The following is an 18,863-nucleotide window of genomic DNA, read 5'->3' as shown; positions in this document are numbered from 1 at the left end:
GATATTTTCATGGGATTTGACATGAAAAACATTCCAGCACCACTCAGTTACCGACACCATTGTCTTCTAACACATGCTCAGAGTGTGTAACACTGTAGGTCTTGATCATGCATATATGATTAAAATATGATCAAAATATTTCCCACACTGTAATACGTTCATCACAAAGTTAGCAGAATTTTTATTACCCATACTATTCTACAATAACAACAGTTGACACCCAGGCCAGTGAGAAAATTTGGCACTATTTGGTGCCAGATCTGTTTTTTGTACAGTGGAAAAGCACTCACACTGTGCCAACATTACTTGAGCAGTTGGTGTATCAATTCCCTCTAACACAGGCACCACATAAAATGTTACTTAAGCAACACAGTTCTTACCTGGAGTTAGGCAGGCTACAACTTTAAATTCAATAAATTAATGAACAAGTAGTGGAGCTAAAGGACTGATCTGTAGAAAAGGGGTACCTCCCAATTCCCTTATTTGATTGTGCTGTGGAAATTCATCTGGCCTACCATGAAGAAGGTTGCTCCATTTCTCTTATTTCTGCTTGAGGGAGGGAGGGAGGGAGGGTGGATCTCTGACAAGACATGATCAAGGATGCATGAGACCAGCCATTAGGCAAGTGTTTTACCAGACTGACACACCACTTTATTTGATTTTTTTAAGTGAATGGACTTCAGAGAGGAAAGAGCATGTCATGCTCTCTACTCACATCTCTCAGTTACATCTTCAGTAGGTATAGGACAAAGATTCCTGAAAATGATACAAGTGAAGAAAACATGAATGCAATTGAGGGAACTGAGATTTACCAAGGAGACGCAGAAGTGTTGTGGCATTGGTCAATAAGCATAGTCAGGAAATATTCTCACTGCTTTTTACAGTGTATTCTGAGAATCTTGGCAACTATCTGATACCTCAATACCAGAGAAAATATCCTATGTTCTGTTTCTATATCTCCAGCCTGTTCACTGTGGCTGTGGATGCCATTAACCACATCAGTGGAGTGGAGGCTCCAGTAGGAGAAAAAGGTGGTGGCTTTGACATGAAAGCTCTCCGGGCATTCAGAGTCCTCCGGCCACTCAGGCTAGTCTCTGGAGTCCCAAGTAAGTAACTGGTCTACTGTTGAATCGGAAATTTTGTAAAATTAAATTGTATATGTTAATGTCTAAAGTCGTAAAAGTGTCTTGTTACATGACTTATTACCAGGCCGGCAATCTGGTAAAGACTGGGGAGGAGATCCATGTTTTTTATCCTGTGGGAGATGATTGTGGACATTTTCTGCAACTGTGGAAGTAGATACAGCACTAGGAGCATGTGTAGGTGAACTGAGATTGCAGGGGAAAGCCCAGTGTGTTCTATGGCTTCTGACAGTCCTCTGACTGCTACATTGTCTTATCTTATGTCATTAATTAATTCCGTTAGTTTATTTCACTAACATTTTTAAACCTTTGAGAAATTATTACTTTCTTGAAGAGAAAACACACTGCGGTGCATCACAATTCTGATTTTCATAGGAAGAAAAATTTTTCCAATATGAATTCTCTTTTCCCCCTTAGGCCTGCAAGTGGTGATGAATTCCATCCTGAAGTCCATGCTGCCACTTTTTCACATCACCCTACTGGTCCTTTTCATGGTCACCATTTACTCCATAATGGGACTGGAGCTCTTCAAATGCAAAATGCAAAAGACCTGCTACTACAGAGGCACAAGTACAGTATGAAGCCCATCTGTGTTATGTATGGCAGGAACACAAGGATGCACCAATCTGATTGGTGGATTGGGGCCAATACTGATCTTGATTAGAAGATGTCCCCATCAAATTCATATATGATAGCAGTGGTAGGCTTTTACAAGACCACAAGTGCAAAACACTGCACTGGCATAATAGATTTAATTATATGTACTGCTCAGTGTAATATTAATCTTTACTTCATCTAAAACTATTTAAGCTTTGCTGATGGACTAGTGTTTTCCATCTCTCTTTCTCTTTTCGGCTCAGCTCCTTCTTCACCATGACAGACCAGTACAGCGACCGCATTACTGTAGCCGCTGCACCGATCTGCCTGTTAATCTCACGCTCCATCCTTTCCTCACTCGTGAACAGGATCCCAAGATACTTAAACTCCTCCATTTGAAGCAGGTACTCTCCCCCAACCTGAAGGGAGCAAGCCACCGTTTTAAGTATTGTGATTAGACAATATTAGACAATATTTTTTTTACCTGGTAGTAAGGAGGATATTACAGTCTGTACCCCGGGGAAGCCACTCCTCCCTTATGGACGACCCAAGATACACAAGGAAGGAGTCCCACTCAGACCCATCAGCATCAGCATCAACTCAGTTGTCTACAGTGGTGGACAAAGTACTCAACTCCAGTACTTGAGTCAAAGTATTGATACTCGTGGTCAAATCTTACTCAACTACAAGTAAAAGTTGCTTGGTCAAAGTTTTACTCAAGTTATAGTACTAAAGTACTTACTTTTATACTTAAGTATTCAAAAGTACAAAGTACATTTTCTAATATCAGTACATTGCCGTATTGTTTTCTCAGTGCTTTTAGACTCTCTGAAACCACCTCATGATGTACTGACTTACATGTAGAACCACTTTGCTACAAAAAGTCTATAGAAACACCTGTAAAAACTTCAGCATAAAAATACAATCAAAGACAATAAGGACAGCTATTGTCATTTAAATGTTTTATTTAAACATCCCCACCCAAAAAACAGGAGGACCTTTTTTTTTCTCCCCACACATTCACTATGGGGTAGTTGCAAGTTAACTGTTCAGTCCACTACCGCGAACAAACTACAACTCTGCTTTCAAGAACTCATCATCCTGTTGAACCACTTGGCTACATGGCAACATAATACATGCCTTACCTCCAGCTGTACATGCCAGGTATGCATCAAGTTGTTTGGTTGTTGTTTCCTGGGTGTGTACGTGCTTCATGTTGGAGAAAAGACCCTCTTCATCAGAAGAGCTTGAGGAGTCAGTTTGCTACAGAGGAGGCTCATCATGATCAGGAAGATGCTCCTTGATGTAACTGAGACCTAAATCAAACAAATAGTTTTCACCATCAGACTATACATGTATACGAGTTTTCAAAAATCATTGCATTGTCTGCCTGTCAGTTTATAAAACTCTTAATAGCCTTGCACTTAGTTATTTGTCAAATTTGCTTTTAAAGAATGAACCAGCTAGATTCCTCAGATCTTCTGTGTATAAATAAAATTTTGATTGATTGATTGATTGATTGATTGATTGATTGATTTAACTTAAAAAAAGTGGAAATGAGAACATGACTGAGCAATATTTAATGAAAGACCTAGTTTGAGGACCTCTTCATCAGCAGTCCAGGATTTTTTGAATTTTGGATGAAGAATGGCTGCAGCAACTAGCTCTGGGTCAGACATCATTTTCCCAAACCGTTTCTTCAATCCATCTTGCAGGGCATCGATCAGCAGCTTGCAGAATCTCAGCGACGCTCTAGTTTTGTCAAGCTTGGAGATGAGGATGTTGATTGTAGGGAGCAGCCATCCCATCTGAATGATGGATTCTCCCTGAAGTATGTTTATTGCCTTTGCAACTGGTCCCATGGTGTTGGTATATTCACCCAGAAAGGCGATCTCAGCTGGACTGTACCTAACACACACAAAAACAAAAAAATGTTTGGGTGAATGTAACACATATTGTAAATTGCTTTGGATACAGGTGCTATAGAAGACCATTTACCATTTAACAACTTAACCATTACTTTCCTTTTCTACGAGGCTTCTGACAAATTCCAACATTCACTTCGAATAATTTCTATAGGTTCAGCATAGGGTAATCGTATTAAGTATTAGTGTAGGTAGTGAAACACCCAAACAAATATTTACTACTTACATTGGAACATCAAGTGCAGCACAGACAGCTCTCACAGCCCCCTCTCCTTGTTCTTTGAAGATTCTCAGCCACGTAAAAGGAGTTCCATCTTGTTGCATTATATTGCACCAGTTGAAGTTTGCAATGTTCTTCAATCACCTCTGCAGCAGTAGTGGACCTTGCAGTCTTGTTCCAGAGAGCCTGACATTTGGAGAAGGCTGACCTCGACAGTTTCTTGTAGGCCTCTATCTTGTTTGCATTACTGGCATCCACTGTAGAAACCAGATTCAACAAATGAAAAGCGCACCGGTGATGCTTCGGAAGTTGGTACTGGAGACCATCATCTTCAGCCATAATGGTGCCAACATCAATTAATCAATTAATCAATTAATTCCACCTCCTTGTCCTGATCCTGTTCATCTTGTGTTGGATCTTCATCAGTTACCTCCTCAGCAGTAACACTGTTGTTTTCATCTTCTCCAAACACTCGAAATGCTTTAATGAAGTTTGAGCCACTATCAGTTGTGGTTCTGACTATCTTCTCATGGATTTCATATTCTGAGTGTATGTCATTCATTGCACTTGCCAAGATGTCAAATGTGTGAGTGCCCTTTAGCTGCCTGCATGTAAGACCAACAGAATGCCTCTCAAAGCTGCTTGGATCCAGCCAGTGGGCTGTAACTTCGATAAAACTCCTCCTCCTCTCAGTCCATCAATCGGTTGTTGTGGCTATGTATGGAATCTTCCTCATTGCTTCCTTCACCTGCTTCTTCATCACAAATGTGGCTTTATCAAGCTTGCGCCGCACAGTAGTTCGAGACATGATGGTGCAGTTTGGCTGCAGCTCTTGGACAAGGCTCTGAAATGCTGGCTGCTCAACAAGAGAGAAAGGCTGGAGACCATGAACGATAAAGTTGAGTACTGCATTGTCAACACTCTTCTGAGAGACTTGCTTTGTTTCTTCAAGCTTCATCTGTTTGAGATTCGTGGAAGACGTCCTAGCCAGATTTTCTCTTGCAGGCTGCTGTAGTCAGTTCACTATATTTCTTCAGCTGACTTGTATGCTTCCTCTATAAAAGACAATATAGAACTTCAGTTGAAAATAGTTAACTCAAATTGGCATCAAAAGGATAAACACATTGATGGTAGGCAACTGAATGAAGAAGAAACAATTCCAATACAATTTGTGATTACTTCTTGCATTAATATATTTTAAAAGGAGAGTTCAAAATAAACTCACAAAGTGTCTAGGAATTACATGTTCTTACACTTATTTTTAAATGGAGGAATACAACCAAACACCTTCTGAATTCAAGTTTCTCTCTTTTACCAAACTAAAACAGCTTAATTGGCTCATTAACTCCTCGAACACACACTTAAACGCGACAGAAAAACACGTAAAACTCGCCCAAACCATATTTGTTAGTCTGCCCCCTCTTCCAACAGTCATCACCTCTGGTTTGGTCAAATATAAATCCTTAATTCACCGCGTGTAAAGAGAGTAAAGAGGGACCACCACCCCAGTCTGCCAGTCCAGAGGCACCAGCCCCGACTGCCATGCGATGTTGCAGAGGCATGTCAACCAAGACAGTCCTACAACATCCAGAGACTTGAGGTACTCAGGGCAGATCTCATCCACCCCCAGTGCTCTGCCACTGAGGAGCTTGCAAACTATCTCAGTGACTTCAGTCCCGGTGATGGATGAATCGACCTCCAAGTCCCCAGTCTCTGCTTCCTCTACAGAAGACATGACAGTGGGATTGAGGAGATCCTCGAAGTATTCCTTCCACTGCCCGACAATATCCTCAGTTGAGGTCAACAGCTCCCCACCGCCACTGTAAACAGTGTTGTAAACACTGCTTACCCTTCCTGAAGTGGCGAACAGCTTGCCAGAATTTATTTGTTAGTCTGCCCCCTCTTCCAACAGTCATCACCTCTGGTTTGGTCAAATATAAATCCTTAATTCACCACGTGTAAAGAGAGTAAAGAGTCTGACTCTGCAGGCTGTTTTCCTCTCACTCGTCACCAAGCTTAGCTCATGGTCGGCTGCATTTCAATCACTGGTCTTCGCATTAATTAAAACCGCAACCACTTGAGCCCCAGACAACTTCATTTAAAATGTTTATCTGGAGTGAAGAAAAAAAACATTTGTTTACGTACCTCAATGTGCTTTCTCAGGTTGGACGGTGAGTTCTTGAATGCAGAAATGTAGTTTGTTCGCAGTGAACACAGAAGACATTTGAAATGATATGAGCCTTTTTTCATTTCGGAAAACTCAAACATTGAGCTGAGATATGTACATGGGTGCGCTGGTTTCTCAGCTTGAGTTTCTGCAGCCATCTCCATTGGCAAGTTTTCAAGGCGGGAGAGTGGAGAGCTTGCCACGCAGAGCGAAGATGACATATTTCCAAATCCATCCCAGGTGTGAGCGGTGACTGTGATTGGTTCCCTTCTGTGAGGAGCACAGCCTGTGGCCAATTGTATTTTAGAAAAGAAAAACAGCAAGAGCTGACTACAAAGCCATGCTGAGCCTAGAAAAAAAAGGAACAAGCAACGACAAGCTTCCTAGAAGTGTAGTGGAGTCAAAAGTACAATATTTGTCTTTGAAATGTAGTGGAGAGAAAGTCATAAGTTTCAAAAAAAAAAAAAAAAATTACTCAAGTAAAGTACAGATACTCAAAAAATGTACTTAAGTACAGTACTCAAGTAAATGTAATCCGTTACTGTCCACCACTGGTTGTCTACGACATTGGCAAATATCCTAGCTCGGTTGGCAACACTCGACACCACATCAAAAACTCGACTTTGAACTGGACTTGGATGAAACCATGGTATCTTATGATGTCTGCGTACTCTTAACATGTATCCCCACCTGCTTCACGGATCACATCAATGCAGTGGACAGCAACATCAAGTTCACTTGGAATGATGTCAAAGGAGACAGCCTGGCCTGCTAATAAAACTCAAAAGTTATTTCTTCATGAGTTCTTACTAGTGCTGTCAAAAATGTCACGTTAACGCGTTAACACAAATCAATTTTAACAGAGATTTTTTTTTATTTTTTAATTTCAATAATTTTAACAATTTTTATCATGAGATTAACATTCTTTGTGACCTTATGCACTTGTAGTTCTTTATAAGCTATGGCCACTGCTAGTAACGTAAGAAAAACTACAAAAATGTAGGCTACCAGTTGGTGTGGATGTCAAGTGAGAAATGCTGAAATGGATGTGAACAATATTTGAATGGAAAGTTGAGTTTCAAAAAGTTGCCCGATGGGTCGACTGACAAGATCAAAGTTATCTGTGTGTATTGTCGGTGTGAACTGAATTATCACCGTAGCACATCCAATCTGAAATGCCACTTGATGGCCAAACACACAGCTAATGCGAATTCTCCACCGTGTGGAACCAGGCGACAATGGATGGATAAAAATGTGCGATTAATTTGTGATTAATCGCAGGTTAACTATGACATTCATGAGATTAATCGCGATTAAATATTTTAATCGATTGACAGCACTAGTTCTTACATAAATACTGTGGAAGCACTGAAGTGCTGCATAGACTTCTATCAGACACAGGGATTTGATTTCCCCATGTGGGTCCCAAAAATGGATTGATGGTGCAAGATTACAGTTGCCAAAACTGTCCGAGCAACGAGTTACCTGGCAGTCTACATAACTTCATATCTACTCCTAAACATAACCAGACCAGAACTATATGGAAACAGTATATAATTTTTATTCCTTGGGTTTAGACCGCACATACTACAATACTGGTGTGAACATTCCCTTACACATTTCCATTCATGCATTTTGAGAATTAAGAGTTTGGGATATTTACTCTGTTCTGAACAATGCTGAGTTTAGGTGGAGTTAGCACTGGGAGGGAAAAAGTCTGATAAGTGCTGTTATCTGCTGCCATGTTTGTGGGACTATTTAACTTCACACACACACACACACACACACACACACACACACACACACACACACACACACACACACATATATACACACACAGACACAAAGATTCACCTAATCATCACATGACCCTTTTATGGCTTCAGACATCATTGCTGCAGTGGAGAACGAGAAGCCGGCTCCATGTGCCCAAGCAGGAAATGGTCGACGTTGTACAATCAATGGAACAGAGTGTCGAGCTGGCTGGCCAGGTCCAAACCACGGAATCACCCACTTTGACAACCTTGGGTTTTCCATGCTGACTGTCTACCAGTGTATCACTACACAAGGGTGGACCGATGTCCTTTACTGGGTATGGTATTAGTCTAATGTAAAAGCAAATTGGTATAGATAGTTGTTCGTTTTGTTTTAATACACCACTTTGATCCACTCATGCTGGGGTTTTCACTAATTGTACCTTACTTGATATCTTCTCAGGACCATGTAGGCATGTACAGATTGTGCTTGATTGATACCTCTCTCACACTCTCTGTTAATTTACATTTTTTAGCTTTTGTACTTTTATTATTATTATTATTAAGGCGTACAATTTGGTGACCTCGCGTAATTCAAAGTGTAGCTATGAAAGAAATCACATCAACATGAGCAGAGGTCACCAGTGTTGGTGTGCTGGGTCTTTAGATAGTAACTCAACACTAAATCCACTTTAGTAAAGCTAATAAGCTATTTCATACATTTGCTTCACAATATTTTCGATTGATCCTGGTCCCAGCCTCTAGTGTTTCCAGCAATAATAGCTAGTGAGTGGTTATGGAGTTACAGCGTAGGCCAGAGAACATAAATGTGTGTCTGGATTTGAATGCCTTTTGCATGTAAAAAGGAAGCAAGTTTGAGCTAAATTGAGCCTCTCTGATAATCTGTAGTGAACACTATTTACCTGTTTGAAAGAACCTGAATGGTGACAATCACTGTACCTGCACACCAGTAAAGTACATAAGTCCATATAGCTGAAGCTTTTGTGCTTGTTTTTCTTCTATAAATATACTAAGAAATATACAGCAAATGAAAGCTTCAAAAGACTGCTTTTGACTTCGTATATGTTTGCTTCTTGTGGCCATTTATTGCACTGGGGGTCTTCCAGTGGGCCTCCTTATATTTCCTCAATGTGAACAGTATACGAATTTGTACTGCAAATATGGCATAGACAAGGAAAACAGAGCTCAGCTGATTTTATGGTTGCCTTGGTCTACCTTAGGCTTCTGGCCAATAAATATTCTTCATTTTTTCAACAGCATTCAGCATTTCAGCACTAGTTAGAACATGCAGTCAATCTAAATGGGTAAAGCAAATTTAAAGCAATCTAGTCTTGAATGTCCATAAAGTTAGTATGAGATTTGAAAAATGGAAAAATTGATGCAGTGGAGGCAGAGATATCCTGACTTTTCATCCCTACCATATGTCAAGCTCCATAAACACTGGATTCTACACTTCAGTCACCCAAGACAACATCTTTTGTCAGATCCCCACTGCCTGGTAAAAACCCACATCTTGCTTCATGAGCATAAGCTTTTTGTTTAGTTACTTCAAATTTTCATTTCCAAACTCAAACCAAGATAACCCTGATCACATCGTGATGGCATTCCTGTACAGCTTAGCATATTATGAGCCTTTGCAACTTGGGACTTGCTTTGATAGTAATTGGCTAGCAACATGGTATGGTTGGCAAAACACAGCCCAGACCTCTTCTGTGTTTTGTCTGACAGGTAAATGATGCAATAGGAATGGAATGGCCATGGATCTATTTCACCACACTCATCCTGGTTGGCTCCTTCTTCGTACTTAACCTGGTTCTGGGTGTGCTCAGTGGGTAGGAATACCCTAAACCTGACTATTACTGTTTCATTTATTTCTTTTGCATAGTGATGATATACTCTTTGCACTGTCCATTTTTGCTCGCAATCTTTTGTCTGCTCTTCACATTACTTCTTACTTTGGTTTTCCCACTAGTGAGTTCACAAAAGAGCGAGAGAAAGCCAAATCCCGTGGGGAGTTTCAGAAGCTGAGGGAAACCCAGCAGCTGGATGAGGATGTCAAGGGCTATATGGAGTGGATCACTCAGGCTGAGGTCATGGACAATGACCAGGAGGGACAGGGTAAGACACAAGACAAAGAAAAGAATGCCTGTTTAATGGAATGTCTAGAAAATACCCGATCTATTTGTTTTTGCAGCTTTCAGCAACATATACATTTTTACTTAAGGAGTCAAGGTATTCTTAGACCCAGTAGCTACAGTGGAAAACGTATCTCTTTCTGCAGAAGTGTGGAAAGAAGAAACCTACGACTCTGCACAAAGTCCCTAAGTTCCTTCAAAGTCCCATCCTCATTGTAGCAGAGTGAATGAAGAACTTAAACTCCAATTTATAATCCACAGTCATTTGGAAAATGGTTATTCCTCCTGTGCACTGTCCTCTTGACTTAAGTAGTCCTCCTTTGTGATGTCAGGCTCCTCACATATTCCTTCTCAAGTTGGCCTGAGGTTGTCGAGATGTAGGAAGAAGAACCTCATTCTCTCCTTTTTTGGCTATTTTATACACTTCTCTCTTAATCACTCCTCTTTACTGTACATCCTTTTTTGATAATTTTCCACAAAGCTTTTGGCCCTGCCATGGTTTGGTACAGCCCACTAGTCATAGCCTACGCAACTTCTTCACTTAAGTGCGTACGTGACTTCCTCATATTCGGGTGCTGCTTAGTTGAACATTACTTGCTTGATTCTACACCCAAGATCATAAATTGTTTTTCATTAACATAGCTCAGCTTACAAAACCTTGTACTTGATTCTATTGCTCTTATGCCTATGATTTCATTACACCTCTGTACTTACTTATACCCACTGATTAGCTTTATGCCCCCCCCCAAAGAAAAAAAAAGAAAAGAAAAGATTGGTGGGGCCTTCTACAATTGCGTATTTGCATATGGGGCATGCCAGCCCTGATGTAAGACACTCCCTTGCTTGATTCTGGTTTGTAGAGCGTGCTGGAATATGTTACATGTCCTACCCCTCTACCCCCTTCTTGTTTCCATTCAGTATCAGTATAGCGTGTCCAACAAAGAACAATGAACAAAGTGTATATTGAAAATGAAACCTTATTCTTGATCTATTGGGTATCCAAACATTAGGTTTGGTTCGCATCACATACCAAATGTTTGCGATGCAAACTGAGATGAGCCCCTTTATTTTCAGTTGTTACAGTTCTGTGGCCGGTATAAAAAACTATTAGGATCCTGTTTTATTTTGGTAGCCTTAGTTCCTGTTTTATTTTGGTAGCCTTCCCTCTTGTGTCTTAGTTACTTTACTTCCTGTATGTTTCCCACCTGGTGATTGTGTTATTGAGTCCACCTGTGTCTGTTTAGTTCCCCATCTATTTAAGTCTGTGTGGGTTTTTTTTTTTTTTTTTTTTTTTTTTGTCTTTGTGGGATCATCCCCTTGTGTGTGGTTTTCTTTGTGCCTGTTACTACAGTGAGTATTCTGGCCTAGTCCTTGTTTTCCTGTTTGGTTAATGGATTGTTGATTTTTCTGGCCTTACCTTTTGTCTTTTTGAATTTTTGTCCTGAGTGGATTTTGTTGGCCTTTACCTTTTGTTAAATAAATCACTTGGACTGTTTTTGCTCAGCCTTTTTTTGTGTCAAGTCTGCACTTTTGGGTTCACTCCTTGGTTTTGGCTCAACCACAAATCGAAACAAAAACAAAGAAGCTGGATGGAAACAGTTCAGAAGTTTTTTTTTTTTTTTTAACAAAATACAGGCAAGGCAAAATCCAAAAACAAGAAGGCCGATCTAAGGAAAAATGACAATGTCAAATGTAATTTAACTTTAGCTGTGTTTGGTGCAGCAGTACTAAATGTGATGTATTGTGGAGCAAAGTTTGTTCCTATTCACTCTCATGTTACACTTTAATGGCACAATGCTAAGTGATGGACACAGTGGACACAGTTTCACTGTCATCCAACCTCAACTGCAGCAGAGAGGAAAGCTTAAGGAAACAAAATCAGAAGGAGGAACATGCCGAAGCTGGGACGAGTACTTAAAATCTTGTTCCAAGGCAAAAATTGTTGGTTGATCGGTCAATTATTTTTAACTGTTTGGTCTATAAATTGTCAGGTAATGTTAAAACAATGCCCTCCCAAAGCAATTCCTGGAGTCTAAGGCGATGTCTTTAAATCACTTTTGTCACTTTTGTTTGTTTGTCCAAAATCACAAGTATCTTTTCATATTTGCTTGATTTCATTTATTTAATTTATGTTTCAATGTTTGCTGTTTTTGCTTAAAGAATAACACAATTAATTACACATGCTTGGGAACTTTTTTTTTTTAACCCACTTGAGTTTGCAAGCCTGACAAGGCCTATGTAGCTGTAGACTGATTTGTAACATGAATTATATAACTATGTAGCTATGATGTGTGCACATCTGTGCTTTCTCATCAGGCCTGCTGACCATGGAAAATGGAGGATCAAAGACTGAAAGTGCCAGCAATATGGACATAATGCAGCTGATCATCTATTACTAGTCAGTAGTGTGTTTGTCTTCTTTAAAGTCTTGTTCTTGGGTGATATTTACTTTTTTTGGAACATTTAAGTTTAGCAAAAAAATATTTTCAGGAATTTGATAATAATCACATTTAAGAAGAGTGTACAAAGTGCGTGTGGATACCACTGAAAGGGTCTTGTGAATCACAAAGTGTGATTTATTTATTTATTTATTTATATTCATTAATCTCATAATTACAGTTTGTTGTGTGAATCAAGTATTTTCATAAACATCAAATTTTAGCAATTCTGCCTTTGTATTTGGTAAATGCTGGTGGCAGATTTCAGTGAAGGAAAAAATTCAGAAAACATGATTGTGGGACAGAAGGGTTCGATCATGAATTAAACAGTTTTTCCTATCATAACATGACTGTAGTGAAAAGCTCTTGTAAATGTCAGTGTGCACTGTCCTCCTATCTTGAATGATTTACCAACTTGAGTGAATTACCAATACCATTTAACTTGGAGAGATGTACAACTGTGTGCTGCAAAGAAAAACTAATAATTTAAAGAGATTGGGTGAAGGAATAGAAATATATTATATTTCCTCAAATAAAAGTTGGTAGTCAAATAAAACAAAAATACAAATGAAGGCCAGTCACCAATACAGGAAAAAAAAATGGGAGGATAAACTCTCAGTGCCTATTACATAACGTAATTTACACTCCTAATGCTGTAATCCAATAAATTCAACAACATATTCATGCCATTGGCAATACTTTGTTGTTATGGATTTCTCTTCATGACTGTTATTGTACAATTTCATACATTATGGGTATGTCTCGGGCAAACTGAAGTTTTTAGTAATGTTAGTGCCACAATATGGCAATGACTACATAAGTACTTGTACTACCTTGCAAGTCACTGAATTCACCACAAAACGTTCCTGTAAATGTTTCCTAATAAAAGAATTGAAATAATAAAGCACTTTTAATTTGAAACAGATACCGTTAGTGTTGAGTTTGTATTAAGATAATGTTGCAACAATTATTTAACAGGATAAATGGAAGCAGATCAAAACACAAGGGGGCTTCAGATTGAAATATGACCAAATATACAAATATAAAAAAGTATACAATATATAAAGAATTAGAAATAAATGCCTTTGTTCAGTATACACCTGCTACAGATTAAGGCCTGGTAGCCTCTGCAGTTGTGGCTTCTGCAAGCACTAGTAGCTTAGGGTGGAAGGAGGTCGTAAAACAATGGAGCTTGTCAAAGTCATTGAAAAGTCATTGTATCTTAGTACTGTATGAAGACTCAGCATTTCTCTCAATTCAACTTGTCTTTCTTCCCCTTTTGTGCAGCAAACTGGCTCGTAAGTGGAATCGTTTGTTGCGCCGTAAATGCAGAGTGTATGTGAAGTCCAGACTGTTCTACTGGTGGGTGATCATGCTCGTCTTTCTCAATACGCTGGCCATTGCAACGGAACACCACAACCAGTCTCAGAGACTCACAAACTGGCAAGGTCAGAGTATTATACAGCTTACATGCCCCATGCATTTCATCCTGTGTTTAATACCTGACAGTTGAAGGAATTTTCCTTCTTCAAAGGTAATTTGACAAACTCTCTGTCCGCTAAGGAAGATGACACAGACAGCTTCAGTATTATGTTTTGTTTGCTGTCACTAAAAGAAAGCTGACAAATGAATTCACACTGAAGTCATTCCAAACTCATGCAAAGAAAAATGGCAGGCAGGGTTGGTGATTGCCTGCTTACTCCAAATCTGCCCAGATACTGTCAAGCAGGTTTGTGGTCAGGTTCAGGTTGCAGAGAAAAAGTGGAGACAACATGGCAGAGATACTCTATATCTCACCCATAAAGGTCTTACCTGTGAAAGCTGGCAGCATCGAACATGAATGAGGGTCATAGCTCCCATAATTTACAAAGTGGTGGCCCCATCTGGATAGGTATATTGAAACTTCCAGCAAAGGCTGCACTGTATTGTCGGAAATAGTCAACGTGTGTGGCAATGGATACAAGTAGATTTTTGTGAAAAGGACAAACAGTATTAGTTGACGGCCATTCAAAATGAAGAGATTTACATGACAACCATAACCTCAGCAAAGGCAGATAACAAGTATCATATTTCAAAATGATTTTATCTATATCTTCAACGGAAGTGTCAAGTAACAAAGTACGTTACCTTACTTAAGTAGAAATTGTGGGTATCTATACTTTACTGGAGTATTTATTTTTCAGCCGACTTTTTACTTCTGCTCCTTACATTTTCACGCAAATATCTGTACTTTATACTCCTTACATTTTAAAAATAGCCTCGTTACTCCTATTTCATTTTGGCTTGTTTTCATTCCAGCTCATCATCGTTCAAAAAAAAACAGACACAAAAAAAACCTATCCAGATAAATCACGCCATCCGGATAGAATGAATTTGATTATGGTTGGATGAGAAGCATAAACATATACCATTCCGACAGACTATTGGTTTGTATGTGATGCACCTGCATGTGACGCAAATCAAGTGTGACAAATCACGTCACACTCCAGCAAGGACATAGCAGACTGTAGCCTAGTACGAAGATGTCCGTGGCAGAGACTCAAGAGAACTCGAGCAAAATGTCACAACCAAGTACCAGCGAGGAGGTTGATAGCTGGGAAGACCAGTCGACCCTTGTACATCCCTGGTCGTACCTGGAAGAATTTTTCGAAACGGTTGGGTGCAAAAACAACGCCTTTTGAATGTGCTGCCAGGTCTGCGCACCCAAGTACCACGAGCTACTGGCTTTCAAAAACTCGCCGTCGAATTTGAAAAAGCATATTGAGGTAAGCTGAAAGTTTGTTATTATCAGTTGATTGTTGACAAAATATTGTAGTAACTTAGTAACGTAAAAGCTATTATTCAATGTTGCAAGTTCATTTGGTGGGCTCTGTAAGATTTGATATTCGATTTTAGCCAAATGCAATGTGAGCTTATATTATTGCAATATTTAACATCTGTATGTTAATTGTGCAAAACTATAGTTTTTGTTATGACAGTCGATTATTGACAAAATGTTCTAGTGACCTAGTAATGTTCTAGCGCTAATGGTAAATATGCAATGTTTGCTATGTCTTTGTACATGCCAAGATATGCCATGGTTTGCTTGCTAGCTATAGGCTGTGATTTGTTGCAAGTTTGTTTGTTGGGCTCTGTGTGATGCTTTAACCAAAGGTTATCTGAACTCATATGCTATATGCAATATTTGTAAGATAATTGTGTAAAGCTGTAGTCTACAGCTGGTTGATAAAGCATGTACTAAGGATCAGCATGATCCTGTCTGTGTAAGAGAGTGTGCGCGGGCCCATGGCAGGCCCCATGGGTCCTTGTAAAGAGGTAATAGGCCCAACTGTCAGCCAAATGCAGTTTAAAATGAATTGGACTATCTCATCAATAATGCTACTTTTCAGTCATGCCAACAGCTACTTGTGGTCCTAAAGAGAAGAAACAACTGGAAATATTCTGGTCTGCTCTACATAATTGCATAAACCAGTGAAACTGCTCCCTAACTTGTAGTCTGACCTTCATTCATGAACTTCAAGCAGCAGAAGTCCTTGATAAATTGATCTTGTGGTTTGAGAGAAATAATATGAATTTCAATCTGTGCCTGCTCATTCATTTTCTCCACAGAAGAAACACCCCACTTGTCTAGAAAGGTACACGCAACTTAATTTGTCAGCCATCAAAAGGAAGTCATCCACTGAAGGTTCTTTGGACCCACCCTCCAAACAAACCAAGCTGTCGGAGACTTGAAGAGTGTCTCAGGCAAGTGTGGATAAAGTAGTCCTCAAATTTGTTGTCCAAGGCTTGCACCCACCACACATTGTTCAGCAACAGGGCTTCATTGATCTTACGCTACATCTTCAGCCAAATACAAATGTCATGACGCGCAATACTGTTGTAAACCAAGTCACAAAAGTCTTTGTTGAAATGAAAAGAAAATTGAAAGCTGCCCTTAGTGAAATTAAATTCATAGCAACAAGAACAGACTGTTGGAAGGCACACCGTCGCACTTTCATTGGTGTCATTGCACACTGGTTTGGCCCCCAGACCATGCAGAGATCCTGTGCTTCCCTGGTATGCAAGCAACTTAAAGGGTCACATACCTTTTCTGCCCTGGCTGGTGTCCTAAATGATATTCACACACAATTCAATATCAGAGAGAAGATTGTTCGCATTACAACTGACAACGGATCAAACTTCCTGAAAGCCTTCGGAGTTTATGGGCAGACTGATGAGAACAATAATCCTGAACCTGTGGGAGAGGGTGATGGAGAAGAGGATGATGATGGCCAAAATGATAATTTTGATGAAGATAAGGAAAGCAATGAGGGTGTTGAATTTGTTGATACCGTAGCCCTGTTGGACAAAGATGACTGCTCAGAATACCAGCTACCCAAGCACCATCGCTGCGCCTGCCACCTCCTTAATTTAGTGTCCACAGTTGATGCTTCAAAAGCAGAGGTCAACCCATTGTACAAGCATGTGGGAGGGAGCCCTTGTAGCTGTCTGCAGTGAACTAGATACACCTAAGTAAGTGCTTGTTTTTCTGCCTTTCAGTTAATGAAGTGATTAACAATAGATTAAGTTACAGTTTTATACTTTGAGTAGAACACATGTATGCACTATGCCAATATGCAGTCCACTACATTTCTAAAAGGTGCTACATCAAGTAGGCTAAATGTTCCATGTTGTGTTTTTCTATTCTTTGTATAGGTTTACCTCAGTGGAACTTGCATTTCTTGCAGAATATGCAAAGACAATGAGCCCAGTTGCCAAGGCACTTGACATCCTTCAGGGAGAAACCAGTGTGCAGATGGGATGGTTGGTCCCCACCATAGCTCTACTAAGGACCAAGTTCCAGCACCTTCACGTCTCCTCCAAGTTCTGTGAGCCTTTGATTGCTGCACTTCTTTCTGACCTTGAAAAGCACTTTAGAGAGATTCTTGCAGATCCAGAGCTGAAAGCCACAGCCATTCTAGTTCCCAAATTTAAGACCTGCTGGACAAGTGACGAAAATATCCTCAAACTCTGTGTCACACTTCTCAACTTCCCCTCAATATGGCTAATTTCTAAGGAGACTGTGAAATGAGTTTGAAATGACATTTAATGATACACACACACACACACACACACACACACACACACACACACACACACACACACACACACACACACACACACACTCCAATACACAATTACAATACTGTCATATAGTTTAAATTATCCTATTTTGTTTTTTTTATTCCGCAGGCCTTGACTATATAAGAAGCCACTTGGACTGTCAGACTGAGTATCACATCAATGAGGGCTCCCAATCATCTGAGGAAGAGGACTTCTTTTCCTCCTTGAAGAAGACTAGCCCTCTTGAAATGACCCAGCAGTTGGATGCGTACCTGGGGTGCCCAGGACACAGTAGAGATACTGAAGTCCTTCGCAGCTGTGTGCCAGCTATCACTTAAGCTCAATATGGCACTCCCTGCCTCAGCAGCCTGTGAAAGACTGTTTAGTGTAGCAGGGCTCATCTTCAGGCCAAGAAGAGCATGCATAGGCTCAAAGAACTCTCTCTCTCTCTCTCTCTCTCTCTCTCTCTCTCTCTCTCTCTCTCTCTCTCTCTCTCTTTCTATCTTTTTCTCTTCTCTCTCTCTTATTTTTTTTATTAATCACTTGGATTAATCATTCATCTTGACAGCACTAATGTCTACTGTATATGGACTACCATACAAGTGTAATTGTTACTAAGCCTGTCCTGGGTACACCAATGTTTTCATCCAGTTTTGGTATGTTACATCTGTTGCCCTCACAGAATCCTCCAGCTAAGTTTGGATGTACATTTACCTTCCAATAAAAGTTATAGATAACATGCCACTGAAGTTTGACTTTTTGCACTACATTACTTATAGCCAACTAGTTATCATGTCTTTCACTCTGTGAAATGTTAATGCTCAGTAGTACACATATATGGTTCTTTAATGTATTTGCATAAAATGCAATTTTCAATGGGCATATATGCAGCTGAAACAACTGAAACAGCTATCCTAGTGCATCCCACGTTTTTCAACATAACATTTTAATGTTAGTAATACATAAATAATAGTCATGGGGGGTAGTGTCTATTTATTTATGTCTATTTATGCTCCTGGTTTCGGCTTCTCTGCTGTATCTCTTAAGGTGGATAGCCAGAGCTGTGAGCCTCTGCTTGGCAGTCTCCAGGACAGCTTGCTGTATCTCCTTGGCACTTCCTTCCTGATCATTACACCTTTCTGTAGCTCAGTTAGCAACCTCCCTCCTTGTTGCCATGATCTTGCTCTCAAGTCTCTTCTACTGCTATTCATCTTGTAGGATGACTGTCGCCGCTGCATACATCAGCTAATTGGTCTCGGTGATGGTTTCTGTGGATATAGTCATCAGTGCCATTATACTGTTCTCATATGTATGAAACAGCTAGCATAACTCATCCCTCCAAGAAAGTTCCTCCAATGAAC

General features: G+C 39.9%; 1 protein-coding gene and 1 long non-coding RNA gene across 2 annotated transcripts in view; one reads left to right on the top strand and one right to left on the bottom strand.

Moving 5' to 3' along the window:
* LOC139328395 (dihydropyridine-sensitive L-type skeletal muscle calcium channel subunit alpha-1-like) overlaps positions 1–18,863 on the top strand; it is a 187,583-nt gene that overhangs the window by 27,355 nt on the left and 141,365 nt on the right. The window contains exons 4-10 of the mRNA XM_070958221.1: positions 964–1,106; positions 1,560–1,712; positions 7,938–8,143; positions 9,555–9,658; positions 9,799–9,944; positions 12,278–12,359; positions 13,687–13,847. Coding sequence (XP_070814322.1) covers positions 964–1,106; positions 1,560–1,712; positions 7,938–8,143; positions 9,555–9,658; positions 9,799–9,944; positions 12,278–12,359; positions 13,687–13,847 — 995 coding nt within the window. The remainder of the gene's footprint in view (positions 1–963; positions 1,107–1,559; positions 1,713–7,937; positions 8,144–9,554; positions 9,659–9,798; positions 9,945–12,277; positions 12,360–13,686; positions 13,848–18,863) is intronic.
* Positions 3,337–6,129, bottom strand: LOC139329246 (uncharacterized). The gene is made up of 3 exons (XR_011602058.1): positions 6,030–6,129; positions 3,891–4,939; positions 3,337–3,647 (listed from the first exon to the last, which is right to left on the bottom strand). It is a non-coding gene; the product is annotated as an uncharacterized lncRNA (long non-coding RNA).

This window comes from Chaetodon trifascialis, chromosome 3 (genome assembly GCF_039877785.1).
Source record: "Chaetodon trifascialis isolate fChaTrf1 chromosome 3, fChaTrf1.hap1, whole genome shotgun sequence".
Lineage (NCBI taxonomy): Eukaryota > Metazoa > Chordata > Actinopteri > Chaetodontiformes > Chaetodontidae > Chaetodon > Chaetodon trifascialis.
Note: the sequence above shows the minus strand (reverse complement) of the source record. Positions and strands in the feature narration are given on the sequence as shown.